At 47.3% G+C, this 14,799-nt stretch overlaps 1 protein-coding gene across 2 annotated transcripts in view; it reads left to right on the forward strand.

Moving 5' to 3' along the window:
- SLC25A22 (solute carrier family 25 member 22) overlaps nt 1-14,799 on the forward strand; it is a 51,019-nt gene that overhangs the window by 22,585 nt on the left and 13,635 nt on the right. For both annotated transcript variants that reach the window (XM_038138147.1, XM_038138146.1), the window contains exons 2-5: nt 519-625; nt 4,700-4,825; nt 7,848-7,903; nt 13,549-13,639. In XM_038138147.1, coding sequence (XP_037994075.1) covers nt 606-625; nt 4,700-4,825; nt 7,848-7,903; nt 13,549-13,639 — 293 coding nt within the window. In that variant the 5' untranslated portion in view covers nt 519-605. The remainder of the gene's footprint in view (nt 1-518; nt 626-4,699; nt 4,826-7,847; nt 7,904-13,548; nt 13,640-14,799) is intronic.

Below are 14,799 nucleotides of genomic sequence, written 5' to 3' on the forward strand. Positions count from 1 at the left end.
TCAGAAATAGGGGAAGGATAGTAACCTCTGGAAGAGCAGTGTTTTGAGGGCTGTCGTTTGGACACAGCATGTATGTGTTGAAGGGAAGTGGTGAAAGTCTTGTGATGACACTTGACTCTCTTGGGCTGGCTGGGTGGACTGCAGAGGGTTGGGGATGGGGATGTGCATGGTATGGTGTGAAATGCTCTCTGAAGTTGGAGAGGAGTGACAGACATGACTGTCCTGGCTTCTGGACAGAGCTTGTGCCCTGCCTGGCTGCTGCCCTTCCTTGTATGCTGCTAGAACCTGATGGCCCTGGCAGCTCTTCCCTCCATATGTCCTTGTATATTTATATTTACAGACATACAATTATAAGGCTCCCTCTGGAGCTCAGTCTCCTCTTTGAGGAGATCAGGTGCTCCGTTTAGTCACTGGTGCCTCAGCTGTCCTGACCCTACAGCCTGCCTTCCAAGTAGCCCCTGAGCTTTAAGGAGAGTGTCTCAACTTTGTGTTCTTGGTGTCTTTCTGTCCTTTCCCAGGAAGAAACTGAAGTGAGAAAGACGTGACTGAAAAAGAACGATTGGAAGGAACAGATTCATTTCTTAACAAGATCAAGTTTGAATTAAATGGCTGATAAACAGATCAGGTAACTTTTAATTTTTTTTTAATTGTGCTTTAGGTTTTTCTTTTAAAATCTTTCAAACTTATTTCTGTTTGGGATCCAGGAGGTTGGAGGAAATCACCTGATCACCTCTTCCAGCCTTAAAGAGTTTTGATTCTTTCTCTTCTCCTTTCTTACCTGCTTTTTTTGAACCTTCTCTTATTTTGTCTCTGCCATGTTTCCACATGTCTGCTTTCTTCAGTTCTTTTTTCTCATTGCCTTTTTCTTTCTACCCTCTGCTTTCTATGCTGCATGAGTCCTTTCCTTTTTGTTTCTTCTTTCAAAGGTCACCCTGAGCTGCTGACTTCAGCTGTTGGCATCAAGGGAGCAAAGCCAGGTCCTTGACCAGCCAAGGATGCAGTACTTGTAAAGACAAAGTCCATGTAGCCTTGTGCAGCCTTGTGCCCTTACTCTACAGACAGTCAAGGCTTGAGTGATAGCAGGAATATGAAGTACCAGCAATGATTAAGGACACTTATGTGCACAGTGGAAACTTAAGAGTGTTGGTTCTGGTAAAGGCTGGATTTGAGTCTTCCATGGAAATGAGCTGGGATTAATTTCCTGGAAAGACACAGATCTACCCTTTGTTTCCTAAGAGCTGTGTCAGGTGAATCTGCACAATTCTCCACGTGGGTTTAACTTTCTGCTGCTTGTGAAGTTGCCCCAGCTAAGTGACTCCTGCATGCTGTGGGATTCCTGTGGGGTTTTTCATGTTGCTTTTCTAACATCTACTTTTCCAGGTTACAAGCTCAGGACAGGTGGGGTGAGTGGGTGAATGAAACATGGAGACAGAGGGACAGGACTTGGCAGTGCCTGAATTCTGCAGGCAAGAGGGCTGCCCCTTCTTAGCATTTTGCCATGATTAGGATATCTTTCTGTATGCCTGTCTTCTGCAAATGTAAACAGTCCTGAGCTGTGCTGATAAAAATACAGCATTGTGGAGTGTTTGTGTGCCTAGATTTGGCCATCATCTGCTAGCCAATTTGGAGAGCACTTGGAACTCTTCCAACACACCCATGAAGGGCATGCTGAGATTCACCTCCGTGGAGCCTGGCAGGTCCATGTTCCCGATAACCTCAGCAAAGCAAAATGATCAGGCGTCTGTGGCTGTTTGGAGGAAGTGGAGATGTGTCCTACAAGATGTGCCCTGGCTCCTCCAGTGTGCTCTTGGTGGTGTAAGCAAGACCTTGCTGGCTACAGGGACTAGTTAAGGGGGCTGAGGAGGAGCACTAGAAGAGGAGAACTGGGATGCCTTTGTATCCCTTCTTGTATTAAACTGAGTAAGTGGCTTCATTTGCATGCTAGCCAGCGTTGTCCCCATTTCACTAAGCCCTGCACATGTAGGTATTGTGAGGCAGTAGCTGTGCAGAAGCTAAATAGGACAGAGAGACCAGGCACAGTGGATTCTTATCCCTCGAGAGAGCAGAAAGCACTGATGTGTGAAGTGGGATGACTCAGTCACAGGGGAAAAAGCTTGTGATTCAGGTGCAATGGTCTTTGTCTCATGTTCTTCTCTGTGTCTCAGATCCCTCACCTCTCCTGCCTTGGTCATCTCTCCAGTCTATGGGACCACATGTTTGCAGTGGTCACAGGCGGCCAAGCTAAGGAGATTTGTTTCTGACACCCCTTAGCAGAACAAGATTGATGGCAAAAGACTGAAATCAACAGCAGTGGTTTGCTGCATGGTGAGATAAAGGGCACTGCATTTCTCCAGCAGTGCATGTGGAATTTAATCTCAGTATCTCACTGGATACTGCCCCGTGTCCATCCCTACTAGTTTCCCCCTGCAGTGTTCATGGGGAAATCTGGATGGTTAGATTCAGGTGTAATGGAAGTATTGAGCAAGGCTTTCTCCCCCACAGGCAGAGGGAGAGGCTCTCTGCAGCCTCAAATTTTTGGCTTGCCCTGGCACATCAGATGATTCCCCTTTACTGCTGGGGTCTGGGCTGAAACTGGGGAATCTCTTGCACTTACAGTAGCAGCAGGCAGGACCTTTGTGTCTGTGTCTCAGTCCCAGCTGATATAAACCCTGCGATGATTTCACTGTTGAAACAGGTTGAGAAAGGCAAGTGTTTGCCTTTCCCAGGTGTTTCAGGGACACTTAGAGAAGCGATGACAATGCTGAGGCTGGAAGGGGGTACTGGTTGTGCCTCACAGTCAGTGAACTGCCAACAGTGACTTCAGAGCTGAATTTGGGGAGGCTGAGGTGATTCTGTCTTCAAACACCTTCCTTCTCAGTGGAGTCTTCATCCTGGGACACTTCTATCTGGTCTCTAACCTCCTCCTCCAGTGTGACTGTGGGTTAGATAAGGAGAACACAATGATGTGAAGCTTACTGTTTGAAGTTTTCCCATGTCCTGAGAACAAGTTCAGTGTAGGAGTTTGCAGGCAAATCTATTCCATTCTCTGACTGTGGCACAAAGATCCCTGAGGCAACAGTCTGGAGCTGGTGAAGTCTGAAAGCCTGGCTCTGCACTGAGCTTGTGCACTGATTTGGGCCTGCCTTCCTGAAGTACTGTGCTGATTTAATCTCAGTCAGCACTGTCTAGTTTGGAGCTGGAGGCTGAGCTCAAATCTGTCTGCCTGTCCTTGGCACCTCTTCTTCCAGCTGTGCCAGCCCTGGGGTTTCGTGTGTGTTGTATTGGCAGGTGTTGAGGAGGAAGGAGCTTTGGGTGCAGGACAGCAGAGGCTGAAAGGAGTGTGTCAAGGTATGTCAGTATTTCAGTCCTGAGGTGTCAAATCATGCTTAGCCCTTGTGGACAAAGTCTTTTATATATTTTTCCATCCCTCATTGGTCTGCTTCCCTCAGGGACCCTTCAAGTTGAAGCCTTGAGTCTCCATATCCTGCCTTTCCCTCAAGCATGGCTGCTTATTGATCCTCCCTGCATTTGCCCCTCGATGCAGAGGGCTCTGGAGTGCTGTTGGGGGGAACATGTTTGCAGGGCTTCACTCCACCATGCCTCAGCACTGCTGCCTCAGGAGGGTAATGCAGACTGTCCCCCCATCCAGGACAGCAAGTCACCACCATGAAAGACAGTGTGCCAGTTCCCCCGGTGGGAGGATAGGCCTTGCAGGCTCACCCAGCTGCAGTCTAGGAGCGCTGTCAGCCACCAGCATAATATCTGACACATCCTCTGTTCAGGGAGCCATATCCTGTGCTTTATAGGAGGGAGCTGACTCAAACAGGCTTTCTTTGTCTCTGTGTGCAGTGGTTTATTGAGCATGTAAGTGCAGGACATTTTTCTTAATTGAATTTGCTGGGAACCCATGTTTAGCTGATGTGGCTTTCACTCAGTGCCACTTGCAGGAATTCTCTGTGGGAGCACAAAGGGGAGTGGAAAAAGCCCAGTGCTTCGGAAGCACGTGCAGCGAGCCAGGTTTTGATTTCCCCCAGAGGTATGAGCTCACGTCTCCACATCTGCAGCCATGCAGGCAGCCAGCCCGGTGGTTTTGCCAGGCTGCTGCTTTGTGTGTGTTCCCCTGGCCCTGGGAGATGGGTCTGGAAGCAGTTTCCCGTGGCTGCAGCCATCTGCTCCGTGGCTGCCAGCTGGGTGCTTCCGCTGGGCCCATTCGCACATGATGGTAGCAGCTGATGTATCACGAACCTCTCATTAGCTGTGGATCTCATTGTGGTGCAGGACAGCGTTTGTCAGTAAACCTGCTGGCTCGGATGCCATCAGGCCCTAACTGAAGGCTGTCCATGTGGTAGGTGGTCCAGCATTCAGTCTTTTCTCCTCTAGGGACAACAGAAATCCCTGGGTCCTGGGCAACAGGATTTTTTTCCTGCTCCTAGTAATGTGTGGGTTAGGTGTTTAGCTCCACTCTACTCATCAGTGATTTGTGCTAATGGTACGTGCTGCTTTCTCTGTCTCCCCTTATACACAGAGGAACCAAGCTTTGCTTTGTGGAAGAGCTTCCTTTGTGCTGGGGGGGACAGCCTTGTCTCACAGCGATGCATTAACTCTGGTCACGCAAAAGAGCTCAGCTCTTTTCTCTTTCCCTTCCCTGATATTACCCACTGCTAAGACATCTGTTTCTCTCTATCTCATCCCCTTACAGTTTACCTGCCAAGCTGATCAATGGAGGGATAGCTGGGCTGATCGGAGTCACCTGTGTATTTCCCATTGACCTGGCAAAAACTCGCCTGCAGAACCAGCAGAATGGTCAACGGATGTACAGTAGCCTGTGAGTACTGCCCACACGGGCACCATCCCTCGGGGCTTTCCACAGGAGCCCTTCCACTTTGTTATCTCTTTCAGGTGAGCTCAGCATCTCTAGGAACTGGGCTGTCCTCAGGAAAGCCAGGGGATAGTCTGGAGCCAAGCTGTGCTAGAGCAGATAAAGCGAATAGAGCAGCTCTTGAGGCTGCTGAGCTGAGCAGGGGAGTCCTCTGCAGAGGGCACATCTGTTTGCATCCCTTGCTTGGGAGCAGCGTGGTCACTACTGCCAGGGCTCAGAATCAAAACACAAGGAATCCCGATCACCTGATCCTGAACACAAGGAGTCTGCTAAGCTGGTCAGGTGTCTGAGGGAGTTTCTGCCTCTGTTCTGTTTCCATTGCTCTGATATTGGAGATCCTTCCTTTGCTATATCAGTTTTAAAAAGAGGAAGCAGTCGTTCATTTCCAGCCTTTGGGAATGAGCGACTTCCCCTCATTCCCAGGTATTGAGGGGAAGAAGGGACTGGGACTGGTGAGGTATGTCCTGTCCTTCTAACACTTTGTTTAGAACTAGTGTAACCTGATCCCTGCTCCTGCACACCATCTTTTCCTCTTTCCTGCCCAGGAGAATTTGAGGCAGAGGGGGAATAGGAAGGAAATGCTCTCTCTGCTGGTGGCTTTATTCTCTGTGCCTTCTTGCTCTAGCTGATGACATGAGCTTAGGCTGTAGGCTCTGGTGCTTCCCTTGATAGTTCCTGTGCTCTCTGCCCCCTGCACTGTCAGTGTGCCCTGGATTGTTGGCAGGATGTGGCCGCCCATATTGCTTTGCATCCCCTTTTGTTGTGTCCCGTTCCTGCTGTAGATTGCTTCACCTCCCTGAGGATCGCTTATCGTCGTGACCTGATAGCAGGAGGAATTTAGGCAGGTTGAAGAACTTGTAGCACCCCTTGGGATTGCATGCCAGGATGTCTCATGCCTGGAAGGGATAGGAGAGAGGCTTTTAACCTCCAGCAATAAAGTGCAAGTCAGCTCCATAGCCAGGAATTGCTGTGAGATGAGGAGCTGTTAAGGAATACATAAGATTTATCCTGTGTATTTGACCTGGCTGCTTCTAAGAACAGGAAGGGCTGAGCTTTCCTAAGAAAGTTTCCCCTGTTACAGCAGCTTATTTTTCTGGAAAAGCTGTGTGCCCATCAATACTAGATTTCCTGATGACACCAATTACCTGGTGTCTGCTGAACACCCAGGAAAGGCAGCAAGTTCCTTTAAAATGTTGGCTCTTTTACTTTAAGATAACATGCCTTACTTATGCTTGGCTCAAGAGATCTTTGGCATCAGGGGAACCTTTCACTTTAAAAAGATAAAGACACTGGAGGACTTCTGAGGGATGAAGAGATCTTGGCTTTTGGGCTGTGCTGGCCCAGGTGTGTTATTGTGGAGGTTTCATTTTAGTATCATTTTAGTTGGCTGATTGCTTCCTTTTTCCAGGGAGAGAAGAAAGCTGGATGTGGCCTTGGCTGCATCTTGTTCTGCTGCAGCTTGAGGGGCTTTAAGTGACATGCAAGCTCTATCCTGATGCAGCAGGGCTGTATGAATGTGGTGGGGAGCAGCTCTTCTCACTCCTCTCCCTGCTGCATCTTGTTCAAAGCAGCATCCCTGGCTTAGGGAAAATGTGTTGCCTCCAGCACTGCAGTGTGAGAACTTGATGGGAAGGATAGGAGGAAGGTGCACTGAAATTTCTGGGGCTTGCAAATGAGTTGGAGGGGCTGCTTGGAAGGAGATGAGTATGGGCAAGTTGCAGGGGCTGGGGTGAAATGTGTGAAAGATGAGATGCCAAAGGATTCAGGGAGTCCCAGCAGAGGGGAAACTCATTGCCATGACTGGTAGCAATGCAGGATGGGCTCTTCACAAATAACTCTAGAACAGTCTTTGCCCAGGTATGGCCATAAAGCCCTCAAGGGAGGAGCTCTGTATTTCCTTCTCTTCCGCCTCAGCACTACTGCCGAGCTGAGAAGAAGTTTACTTCTTGTGTTGCCAAATCTCTTAGAAATGTATTTGTATTTTCATCAGCCCCACTTCTCTTACTACTGCTTAAAAGAGCCTTTTGGTCCCTAAATTATGTACACATACATGCATGTACACCTCTTCCTTCCTCTATGGCTAGAGCAAGTACCTGTCTCTTCCCAAAGATCCTAAAGGCAGCATCCCAGCTTCATGCAGCTGTGGTCCAGAGAGGGAAACTCTGCCAGGGAATATGTGCAGCCTTCCTGAACCGTGACTTTGGATTTGCTAGGTGTGTGTGTGTGTGTGTCTGTGCCTTCAAAAGCCTTTGAGCAGTTCCAGTGCTCTGCAGGGTTTTCTCATTTGTAGTAAATGTATTTGCAACAAGGAAGGTGACAGTTTTCCCCTTGGAGCAGTTTTCCCCTTGGAGCTGGGTACCCTGCCACGCTGTCCTCAGGGTAAGAGCCGGAGTGTTTGCTGCCTGCTGTGGGACTTGATGTGTTAAAAGTGCATGCTTTAATCTGCGTGGGAGGCCACAGATGACTGAGTGTTCAGGTCATCTCATCTTTGTGTGCCTCGTGTCAAATTTCACGAGTAATTCAAATTTCACGAGTAACTCAAATTTTAGAGTAAGACAAACAAGTCAGCATGGGGGGTTTGGCCCCCCTCATTTCCCTTCCAGAGCTGGATTTAAAAATGCATAGATGGGGATCTGCTTGTTAGAGCATTTCATGTGCATTTGCCACAGGGGACACTGGATAAACAGCCCTTGCAGTGACACTTCTCCCTTTTGTGTGTCTAGAAAGCAGGCAGCGTGTGCAGGGTGAGCCAGGGGTTTCAAAGCCCCTGTGAATTAGGGGGTGAAAATGGACTCGAAGGTTGAAATGGCCTCAACCACACATTCAGAGGCTGACGCAGTTCCCATCTCAGCTGAGGGTTTTGCTGACAGAATGTAAATGGAAACCACTCCAAGGAATTTGCTTTGTTTTTCTCTGCACTCAGCCACCTTTGAGATCCTGAGGTTCATCTCCCTCTGTTCTTTTGCAGGTCTGACTGCCTCATTAAAACAATTCGGTCGGAAGGCTACTTTGGCATGTACAGAGGTAAGTGCAGCTGACTCAGGCACAGCACAGCTTTTGCGTTGGAAGCACTGGTGCGTAAGTAGGAGGAAAAGCTCTGTTCTCTGGCATATAAAGCAGTAACCTGGCAGTATCCTAGGAGGTTGAACAGTGCAGCTGTTTCTAAAATAAACTCCATGCAGGTGTCTATTCAGATACCTACCACTGAGGACTTGAGTCCTCCTCATGACTATTTTGGTGTTAAACCTTACCACTTAGTGAAGTTTATCGTTACTAGCAGTTTAAGTGAAGCTGCTGGACTTTGTTTCAGGACTGTATATTATGTTTCCCAGCTTGGGCATGGTAACTTTTGACAGAGGGACAGTAGCAAACCAGCTCTTGAAGTTCTGTGGTTAATGATTGAATTTATGTCAAAACCCTCCACCAGCATGGTCAGGCCTGTTGTCTCAAGCAGGCCCAAGTGCCCTGTTCAAGCATTAAGACAAGCTGCAATTTAAAAAAAATTAAAATAACCTGCCCTCCGAAAAAACTCCCTTGGGATGGTAAGAAAATTTGAGGTTGGCTCAGGGTGAAGCTTCAGCTGTTTGGTTGTTTTGTGCTGATCTGCTAGAAATCTCTTGGCTCCTTGGCTCAGGCTGTCTATTACAGCAGTGAGTTCCTCGGCTGACATTATACCTTTTATAGTTTAGACCCAAAATCCCTGTAAATTTTTTAAGATTTTGAGGGGAGGAGGTCAGCAGGCCAAATCCTGACTTCACTTATAGCAGAGGAAAACATGGAATACCTCCTTGGCTTGCAGCACAGTCCGACTGACTTCATTGACCCTGAGCTCTGGTTCATTTTGTGTCCTGATAGTCACCTGCCTGCATTTGCAGTTTTTATCTGGGGTGCTCAGATAGCATTCTTGGTGGCACTCAGTCCCTGATAAAGCCTGATTAAAGTTATACTGCTATGATTGAGATGAGTCCTTGCTCTTTGTTTTTTCAAGCAGAAGTCCAGAGATGCTGGCGCCTTGCTCTTGGCATGTGTAGTGTGTCTTGCTGCTTCTTCCCTGCTCCTAGGGAAACACAGGCATTGTGTCTGGCCAGCCCAGGAGCTGGCGCTGGATGTTCAGGCAGCGTCTCTTGCTCAACTTCCTGGTGGGCGTTTCAGGGGAGTGTGGTGGATGGCAGGGATGGATTGGCTGCTTTGCATCATCTTTCCTGGGAGCAGGCAACAAGACAAATAACCTCAAGGAACCCTGGCAAGCTCCATCTTCAATGCTAGCAGTGACGTGTTCCCCTTTGATTTTTTCCAGAATCTGGCTGCTGCTGTGTTCCTAGCCAGGATTTTGAGCTTGTGTTAACTTTGGCTGTAAATGTGCCCTGGCAGGCTGCTTGGCAGGAGGCAGAAGGAAGAAGCTGTTTGGGGAAACTTAAAGGGGAGACTGTAGGACCAAGAGTTTTTGTGAGAATCAGGACTTTTGGGAGAGACAGCCTAGTCCTTTAAGGCTTAGAGTGGTAGAGAGGATGTGGATCTCCAGGCAGAAGGGTGCAGAGGGTGCAGAGGGTTTTGCATACCACTTTCTTTTCCCAACCTTTCCCAAGTCTGGTCAGCTTGGTCCATGTCTCTAACTCTGTTCAGGGTGCTGATAGTTGCTTGAAATTACTTATTACTATTAAATAGAGAGCTGGGTTGGAGAGGCCTTTTTTGAATAGCTCCAGCTCCTTTCAGAAAATTACAGATACTTCAGCATGGCCATGGTGCAAATGTGAGTAGTCCCAAGAGCAGCAATCCTGGTCTCTGTGCCTTAGTTCTGTGAGCTGACATGAGCAGCCCTTCCCTCCCTTTCAGGGAGAGTGGGTAAAATACATCCATGGTCCATGAAGATTGTGTGAGTTCTTTTCTGGAAAGAAGGTAAAGAGATATCTCAGCCTTGCAGACAGAGGGAGATGGAAATCAGGTTCCTGCTCCCTCCAGCTGTCCTAGTTCCCCAGCAGAATTTGCTGAATGACTCACAAGCTCTTATTTGCAGGCTTTAAGCTGAAATTGGGAGGATTATAAGTTAATGTGCTAAAGTAGCAGCTGCTGCTCCCCACGGAGGAGTCACAAGCACGTCAGTTGTCCCTGCAGATTCTTTGGCCTCTGTCAGAGGACAGAAAGGGTTTGTTTGGGCACAGCCATTCCTGCTGTGTGACTTCAGAGCTTCTTCATGTGTGAATCAAATTTGCTCAGTACAGACAGGAGAGTCACTTGTGTTTGTAGGATGCTTTTCTGCAAATCACCTCTTAAAATATTTGTGTGGGCAAACATTCTTTGCTTTGTATGAGTAGCCTATAGCAAACTTGTGTAATGTATAAGGCAATCCCAACATTTGTCTCAAGTTCTTCCCCAGAATTTACAGGGATTCTTGGATTTGTTTGAGACAGGAAGAAGAGGAGTTCCCTCATGTTTTTTCCCATAACATCTGTATAGCAGCAGTGCCTTGATGCTGGATGGTGCTGTCCAGCCCTGTCTGTGCTCAAGGAATTGATGGTGTGCAGCCTTAAAACATGATGCCAAGTGAATGAATCGGTAGTGCCTGTGGGCTCCTGGTCCCCATGAGCATCAGTGATGGGGGATCTTGGGGAGATGCTCTCTCAGCTTCCTACTGCAGTCCAGCCAGAAGCCACCTAAAGATCCCAGCACGTATTCTAAACAATCCCAGACCAAGTGTTTAGCCAAGCTGGCAGGAGCCAAAGGCTGAGGAAGTTCCCTTTGCTGCTGGTGATGTTTGGAGGGTAGCTGCATTTCAGCTGCAGTAGTGTGGCAGCCTTCCCTGGCCTCTGCTAATAATATCTCCCAGTGCTGCACTGGGGATGACTCAGTCCCCCTGTTATGTAGGTTGCTGGTGGTGTATAAGGACTTCTGTGAGAAATCTGTTTTAATAAAAAAACAAGGCTTGGTGAGAAGAGGGAGCCTACAAGATTTGTTGGCAAACAGCTAGTTTTGCCCTGGTTGATTTTGTTCTTTGTAGTGCTTCCTTACTTATTTTCAAAATAGTGATTTAGTGATTCCTGTTTATTTTTCCGTTCTGTTTGTCTGTCTTTGCTTGTGGTACATGTAGGATTGCCTGTAGGCTAAGGTTGGCTTTAGTTAGGGAAATACCCGTTGGTGTGGGCAGAATTGAGGAGATTTTACAAAAAGAAGAAGATGCTGTGAGAAGCATACCAGCAGCTAGAGTATCTAATTTCTCCTCCTCCAGTAAATTGAAGCTGTTATGGATTATTCAGGACAGGGATTATCCATTCTCTGCTAAGCAGCTTTACTGAAAATATCAAAGATGTAGGAGAAAACCCAGGTTCATTAACTTTTTTTCCTGTATGTTCTGTGTTTTTACCCTCTGCTTTATTTGCAATTGAAGAGAAACTTCTGTGAAAGCCTCTTGGTTCCTGAAGGAGGTCAGAGTGTGGAAGTCTACTTCTTGTGTACCTTTCTTGCTTGATAGTTTGAAGTTTGTTTGCTTTCTTTCAGTGAACCCTTGGCACTGGTGTTAAGAGTAGCAGGTTTATGCTTTTTTCCTTTCTCTTCTTGTTTTTCCAAGGAAAATGTTATTCATGCTGTGTCAGTGTACAGGTGTTACACTTCATAGCCATTGGGAGCGTTGTTGAAGTTGTTGTCAATTTGGCGTTTGAGGAAACACTTCATGGGTAGCCACTTCCACTTAAAATGAGGCTGTGTGGATTTGTTTTGTAGATCCTCATATGATTGGCGTTAAAAAGTGGATGTGGAGTGTGAAGGTCATTTCTGTATGGCTTCTCTTTGTGTGCAAGAGCCGTGGCAGAGGGGACATCATATATAGGAAGAATATCAAACTGAAGCAGCACAATCACTGGTGCCCTTAAAAGTTTGCAAAGAACCAGAAGTGTGAGAGGCTTGCCCTGCTCCCTAGGCAGGGATTGATTGTTGATTTGTGTACTGTGAAAGATGATGGCATTTGTTGGACGAAACAAATGACAGGTGTGGAACGAATGCACTGCTTTGGCTTGCTACAAGGCAGCGCTACTCTGCAAAATCTGAACGTGGGAGTTGAAAAGGGGGAAGATGTGTTGGGCTGCCCAGCCCCGTGCAGCAAAGGTTGTCTTTTCTTGCTGCAATTTTCTGAATGGTGGAGGTGTATCTTCTGAGCAGAGAATGTGGAGCCAGGAATTCCTGTGTCCCACTCCCTGTTGTAGTGGTCCCAGAAGTCCCATTGTGACTTTGCTTCCTAATCTGAGGAAAGTCCCCCAAAATTTATGTCTTTCAATTTTTGAAGGAAGGGGAGTCCATCCCGAGGAATAAAAGATTGAGCTGACTTTCTCTAGGTGTGTTTAGCCCTTATAGCTCCTGTCAGCTTGGGTTCAGAGGTCCTGAAAATGAACCCCACCAGGTCTTTGGAGCCTAGTGGGGGTACAGGCTTCTCTGGCTGCTTCCCTTTGGAATATGAATCTTTGGGATAAATTGTTTAAATCTCAAAGACAAGCATAAATGCCTGTATTTGTGTTTGTTCTTACAAAGGAGTTCTAGGCCATTAACCAGTCTCAAGTGTAGCTCCTTTGGTGGGCTTGGAGCTCAGTACATTTCAGTGCAGTTAAGGAGAGCTTGAGGATATCCACTGGAGGATTTTTTGAGCCCTGGGATTTAAATGGAGGAGAATGTTCTGGAGTGTTAATCTAATGGTGCAAACCTCACTCTGCTGGGAAGTGACTGGCCCTTCCCTCACCCCATTTCCCTTAGGGCAGCTTGAAAGCTGCTCCCAGCCACTGTGTTGCACTGATGTTGCACTAATACCGGTGCCCACAGCAGCCAGCCAGGCCATGCAGGCCTTTCATTGTGACAGGCACAATGCAGGGATTTGCTGTTTGTTGCTCCTGACAAAAGGGCACTCCAGCGGGTGGGGGATGCAGGGAGCCAAGGCTTGTTTACACCCCAGGTCCCCCAGCAAGCCTTGCCATGGAGCTCAGAGGGGAATTTCTGTGTGCTGCAGGTTGTGGTGGGCAAAAAGCCACTTCAGCGGTGGCTGTTCTGGGGGTGACACCCAGTGGTGACACACAGGGCAAGCCGCTTTGCTCTAAGGGCTGTCTAGAGCTGGTTCTGTGCAGATGAGCCAGATGACTTCAGCCAGCCTCCAGCTCTTTCAATGGCTCTGCCTTTTCCGAGCTGCTTGGAATTCAAGCTGCTCAGGTGTTTTTTGGGGAGCAAGCACGGAAAGGGATCCATTGAGAAGGCAGGGCAGGGGGTCTTTTGCTTCTCAGTATCACAAAATATTTGCAAAGGAGTTAGGACTGGTTGCTAAACCATCTTGTACTCCTTTTCTGAAGGTTTGATCTACATCCTTCTGAATTCATAGGAGTGCATCCTTGGATGAGAGACAAGGATGTATGTATACATGGTGGGAGGTAGTAGTGAAGCTGAAGAAATTACAAAATACATATGGCAAATGGAGTAGAAACACATCTGGGGATGTTTTCACAAACTCAAGGTGTTGGGAGGCAGAAACACTTGTTAATTTTCAGTGATGTTTTGTATTTCTAAATCCCTTTGGTGCACTGGGAGCTCTCCTGCTTCTGTCTGTGGTTTTGTGCAGAAGTTACAACACATTCCTGAAAGATCCAGTTAATAATTCCGTTACTCTCATTATCCAATGGCCTTTTTCTCTTTTCCTTGCCCAGGGGCTGCAGTGAACCTGACTCTAGTGACACCAGAAAAGGCTATCAAACTGGCAGCCAATGACTTCTTCCGGCATCACCTCTCCAAAGATGGGTGAGTAGGGAGCTGACCTTCTGCAGTCAGCTTAAAAGACACCGACTCTTGCAACACGTCTGGTGAGACATCAGGAGAGGGTGGAATGGGATAGTGCAATGACTGAAATATGAGTTGACCTTGAACAGCTTGGTGATTACGTTCAGGCTAAGGATGCAATGTCTAAAATGGGAAGCATGAAGCACTCCACTGGATGACTGCTCTTTATTCGAGCTTCTAAAAATAGTCCCAGATTTAAGCCAAGGTTAGCAGATCCAGAATGTGTAGTCTAAGTATTTGAGAGGAACCCAATGTTACTGATCATTGCTTAAAAAGCTGCTGGGAGGACACTTGTCCTCAGCATTGGCTCCTCTTATGCTCCTTCTGGCTTGAAAAGGTATCAAGTCAAGTTCTGATGACCCCAAACTTAGCATCCCTCTTCTCCTTTTGTACCTTGAAAATAGTTTTAGAGAGGTGGTAAATCTGAAATGACTAAGGGCACCTGCAGCAGCTGACCTTCAAATAAATGCTGAAGGAATAAAATTACTGGTTCAGCTTGCAAGTGGAGTTTGGTTCATGTGAATTAAATGTGAGTAAAAGGCATAAGCTAGAGCAGTTGAGAGGAGCTGGATCCTGAATATTTAATGCTGCTTTCACCAAGATGTTTTCCAAATTGCATGGGAAATAGTTGTGTCTCCCATCAGAGAGAAGAGGCAGACAAGGGCATTGTCTCCAGTCCTCAGTGACAGTAGCTAAAATGACAGCCTGCTTGGGATATGATCCCAGCAATTCCCATCAACAGTTATGGAGTGGGGCCTCAGTGAAAAAGCAAAGCTCCAGCACAATTACTGGGCTTAACAACTTCCCAAAACATATCACGTCAGTCTTGGCTGCTGCAGATCAGTCTCTCAACTTCAGTGGAGATTGTGGACTGACACAAACTGAGAATCCATTTTTTTCCTGTACCTTTTCTTTTTTTTTCTTTTGTTCTGGAGTCCTCTAAAGTAGCAGCTAACATATGTCCGTGTGACTCATCGGCTCACAGCTCTTCGTGATTTTCTGACTCAAGTCTTTGAATAGTGTCTCTTCTGTGCTCTGCTCAGACAGTGGGAGGTAATGATGTCCTCTACCAAGTGGTGTGTCTCATCTCTGCAGCAGACAGCCCAGCACACCTTGGTGTA

Source organism: Motacilla alba, chromosome 5, assembly GCF_015832195.1.
Source record: "Motacilla alba alba isolate MOTALB_02 chromosome 5, Motacilla_alba_V1.0_pri, whole genome shotgun sequence".
Taxonomy (NCBI): Eukaryota; Metazoa; Chordata; class Aves; order Passeriformes; family Motacillidae; genus Motacilla; species Motacilla alba.